The sequence below is a fragment of the Coffea eugenioides genome, chromosome 3 (assembly GCF_003713205.1).
Source record: "Coffea eugenioides isolate CCC68of chromosome 3, Ceug_1.0, whole genome shotgun sequence".
NCBI lineage: Eukaryota > Viridiplantae > Streptophyta > Magnoliopsida > Gentianales > Rubiaceae > Coffea > Coffea eugenioides.
In genome coordinates this window covers 9,180,391-9,184,515 of record NC_040037.1, presented here as the reverse complement: position 1 = coordinate 9,184,515, position 4,125 = coordinate 9,180,391, and the positions used below count along the sequence as shown (strand labels likewise).

The 4,125-nt window shown below is 37.4% G+C and overlaps 1 protein-coding gene across 3 annotated transcripts; it reads right to left on the bottom strand.

The window, feature by feature from the left end:
• Positions 1-474: 474 nt before the first annotated feature.
• Positions 475-2,771, bottom strand: LOC113764801 (UPF0481 protein At3g47200-like). 3 transcript variants are annotated; one of them, XM_027308801.1, is made up of 2 exons: positions 2,600-2,771; positions 475-2,088 (listed from the first exon to the last, which is right to left on the bottom strand). In XM_027308801.1, exon 2 carries the CDS (start codon positions 2,061-2,063, stop codon positions 636-638), a length of 1,428 nt encoding a protein of 475 aa, XP_027164602.1. In that variant the 5' UTR covers positions 2,064-2,088; positions 2,600-2,771; the 3' UTR covers positions 475-635. The 3 variants fall into 3 exon arrangements, with proteins under 3 accessions (XP_027164602.1, XP_027164603.1, XP_027164604.1); XM_027308802.1 differs by having other exon boundaries at positions 475-2,083; XM_027308803.1 differs by having other exon boundaries at positions 475-2,068.
• Positions 2,772-4,125: the final 1,354 nt, after the last annotated feature.

Below are 4,125 nucleotides of genomic sequence, written 5' to 3'. Positions count from 1 at the left end.
TTCTAATACGCAAAAAAAAAAAAAAAAAAACCTCCTGAAACTCGTACACCTTGCAGAATCATAGGACCTTGATCCAATCCTTGAAAGGAAATTACAAACCAATTTCGTGAAATAGCTACGTCTCAAGTACAGTCTTTCATGTAGTAAAGGATTTTTGCTCCATAAAATAGTTAGTTAAACATTTGCCACAGAAAGTTGGAAAATGTCAGACTTTAGCATGCACGTTGTTAGTACCAAAATAGACCAAAAGCTCTGGCCGAAGAAGAGAGGACAAGAATAGGAAGGCACAGAATTGAACCTTAATTTGGTTTTCTCATTGAAAGTGAAAAAACAACCCAGCTAAAAGCCCAGAAATCGAACACTTTGCATAGAAAATTCAAGATGCATTTGAAATTTTGATTTATGATTAGTGATTTGAATTTGACTCTTGAATAAACATGGCATGATGAAAGTTGACAAGGTAAAGCAGAAAGGTTTTAGTGGAAAACAAAAGCACAGTTCCATATAATATAGAAGTACAACATTGAAAATCAAATGGTCCTTGATCCAAAGCTCGCAAGTTGCAACAGGACAGAAACTCAAATGTCTTGTTACATAGTCTTCGACAAACTAACAGATGGTCTTAATTTGTCAAACTAATGATGGTTCTTCCAAGATAAAATCGAAAATATAGTCTGCAACAAAGTGAGTAGCAGCAGAAGAGAAGCAGCAATAATCGAAATTATTCCCCAAGGACTGTTCAAATAATTTCTCCTTAACTTAGCCAACCATCGGTTCATACGTCTGTCACAATGGATGTTCACTCTACTGAATATCTCAGCGTAACGGAAATTTCTACTTGGCCCAACTACGCAGACAATCATTTTGTTAAACATTTCAGAGATGATTTCACTCTCACCAACTAAGTTATGAATGATTCCATGGCGGGAGAGTTCTGTTACATCCTTTTTAGACTTGATGAGGCAACCCAAGAATGTCACATAGTCTGTCACATAGCCCCCACCCCCAGAATATTGCTCATAGGCAATGAGGTTTCGGAGGAAAGATTCCGTCCGGTCTTCAATGACCAATGTTGGGATCTGCAGTGAACCATTGTCAAATTGTATGTCAAATATGTCTACTTGGTCGATTTTCAGTAACTTGATTCCAGCCTCTGCAAGTTGTGTGGAACAAGGGATCAACTCAAACTCTCCTGTGCTCCTTTTCACATCATTTTGAGGCCAATATCTATGAATCAAGTCAAGCAAATGACATTGTGTGGAACAACGGATCGACTCGTACTCTCCTGTACTCCTTTCCACATCATTTTGAGCCTTGAGTTTTGAAGTCGACCAAAATCTGTGAATCAAGTCAAGCAAATGCCTGATGTCCTCCAGTGGATTTCCGGTCTCGTCAAGCAAATGTCCGATGCTGCCCATTGGATTTCCATTTTTGTTTGCTGACACTTGAACTGGTAAAAGATCAACGAAAAAGTTCAAGGCAAGCCTAATCAATCCACTTCCTTGGTCTGGAAGCTCAAGTGTTTCATACAATTTGCAGAGAATGAAGAAAGGAAGCTGGTTCTCCAATAACATTAAATCGCGCTGTAAACTGTTCAGAATCCAATCCTGTTTGAAAATAGGATCATTGTTGTCTACCGAATCCATTCTTTCGAAGTTAAGTAGTAATAATTTTATGATAAAACAGCCATCTAACACCATCATTTTGACAAATTCTTGTGGTGAAAGTTCTGGGTCTATGGGCTCTGCATAGTATTTTCGTGCATCTTTCTCCAGTGGCTTCACTGCTTCAACACATTTTTTCACGTCAATATTTTGACCAAGAAGTAATTTCAGATACAGCAACTTGTGTTCCTTCATGCTCTTGAGATCAGATTTTCTGTGATGATATGGTCCAATTGCTATGATCTCTGGTTCATAAGCACTCTCATTTACCTTCCGCAGTAGGTTGTGTATTCTAAAGATGCTGCTGCATTGTAACTCTGAGTCAATAACACCAGCTAGCTCTTTTTGAATGGTGATGGAGATGTCTTCTGAGACGTCTTGTCCTTCACTATGCTGCATGTTTACTTCAGGAAAAACCGCTGCACTAAGGAATGAACAGAAACAAAAATGAAAGAAAACAGCACAGTTTTGTGGTTGTTCATCATGGTTACTTATGTAGCATGCTATAAAGGTAATAATCTTTGTATGCATTACTGTGACCACCTAATAAGTTCAAGAAAAGGTAAGGTTTGGATAGCCCAACTTCTTTTCTGTAATGGAATACTTAATAGGCAAACTTTCGGATACAGACAAAGAAACAGAAAAACAATCAGGCTTTGGGAGATTTCACCTCTTTGATTATCACAAACGATAACGAGGCAACAGCTATATTCTTATTTTGATGTTTGAGAGATTCCAGCTAGCACACCATAAGCATTTTACTAAATTACGGATGAAATTCAGCGTAACAAATAGGACTAGCGAGTACTTATTAACAAGAGGATTTTAGCATATAGATGAACTGAAGCGCTAGCGAAGCTGTTGTACCACAAATAATGGACGATATTCAGAAAAACTAGAGTAAATGCTCAGAAGATCTGGAGTTTCAATCATACCAAGAATTTCACCTCAGGAGAGGAGACTGGAAAAGCTCTGGTGTTGGAGTTGAATGTCAAGAATATTTGCCGACCCCTCCTCTCCAATGAGATGTTTCTGCAAGAGATGAACCAAGGAACTTCCCTATGAATGGATAAGAAACATGCCAGCAGATAAAAGCATTGCCTCCACAGATCCCTTGCCCCACCAGGAGAAAAATGACATGAGAATAGGGACCTGCACAATTGAACTTGGGCCGCGGAATAATTGTGTCTCGTACTATTCTTTTGACAAGCAACACTTAAATTAATCCCACAAGATACAGCTAAAAAGCAATTACTGACTTTTAATTGCATTCATGAAACTTAAGTACTACTCACGCACACACTTAACAATTAAATTGTGTCTTGTATTATTCTTTTGACAAGAAGTTCATAAACAACACTTAAATTAATCACACAAGATATAATAAAAAGGCAATTGCTAACTTTTAGTTGCACCATGAAACTTAAGTACTATTCACGCACACACTTAATAAACGATGTGAGACATAAGGAGAGGGAACAGGAGAGTCTCTACTAAGTACTAACTAGCACTCGTTCACTCTGATTTTAACCTCGCCACCAGATTTTTTTTCTTTTGACAAGAAATTTATAAACAATACTTAAATTAACCCTACAAGATACAACAAAAAGGTAATTGCTGACTTTTGGTTACACCCACTGACAGGTCGTCGGCCTGTGCAATAATAAGAATAAATATAGAACCTAGATACCACTAAAAGCAGTCAATAATCAATCCTAAGTACTGGAGCAGGGACTCTAGGTGTGCAATGGGTTACTTGATTCACCCTGTTCCCGAAGAGTTTGCTTAACCCGATATACCAGAATTAATTAATTGACAAGAATTACTGAATAGTAGACAGTGGCAAGTAGGGTCGTCTCCTCAGGGACTGGGGATATCTGTCTCTTTTTAAAGTCCAATTGATAAGGGGGGATTTCACCGGAATGAAACTAAAAATAATTAAACAATTTAATTAAAAATAAGTAAATCACTAGCACAAGTAAAACAGGAATTAAATCAAGAATAAATAAGTTCTAGCCAAGGGTACAACTATTCAGGCACAGTCCAATCATCCGATCATTGATGCAAGAGAGGTTCACTTAATGTATTAATAGGCTAGTTATAGTCTGACGACCAATTTTTCCTTAAATTATAGATGACCAAGGTACGACCATTAATCACCTCTAACCAGAAAAGTACTCCTAGGTACGACCGTAGGAATTAATTTCCTAATTGCATTAATAACTAGAAAAACCTAGCCCTAACCAATAACACGCTACGAGGGTTATTTAAATTAGATTGCACGTTCCCCTAATGTGTAAACACACCAGTTGCCACTAACATTAATCAATCAAACAATTACGGATTTAATTGATTAAATTGGCACGAGATTAATAAATCACATTGAACATCGGGCCCTTGACATCCAATTAATAAAATAATCCCATGAAAATTCAAGCAGATTACGTGCAAATATTAATAA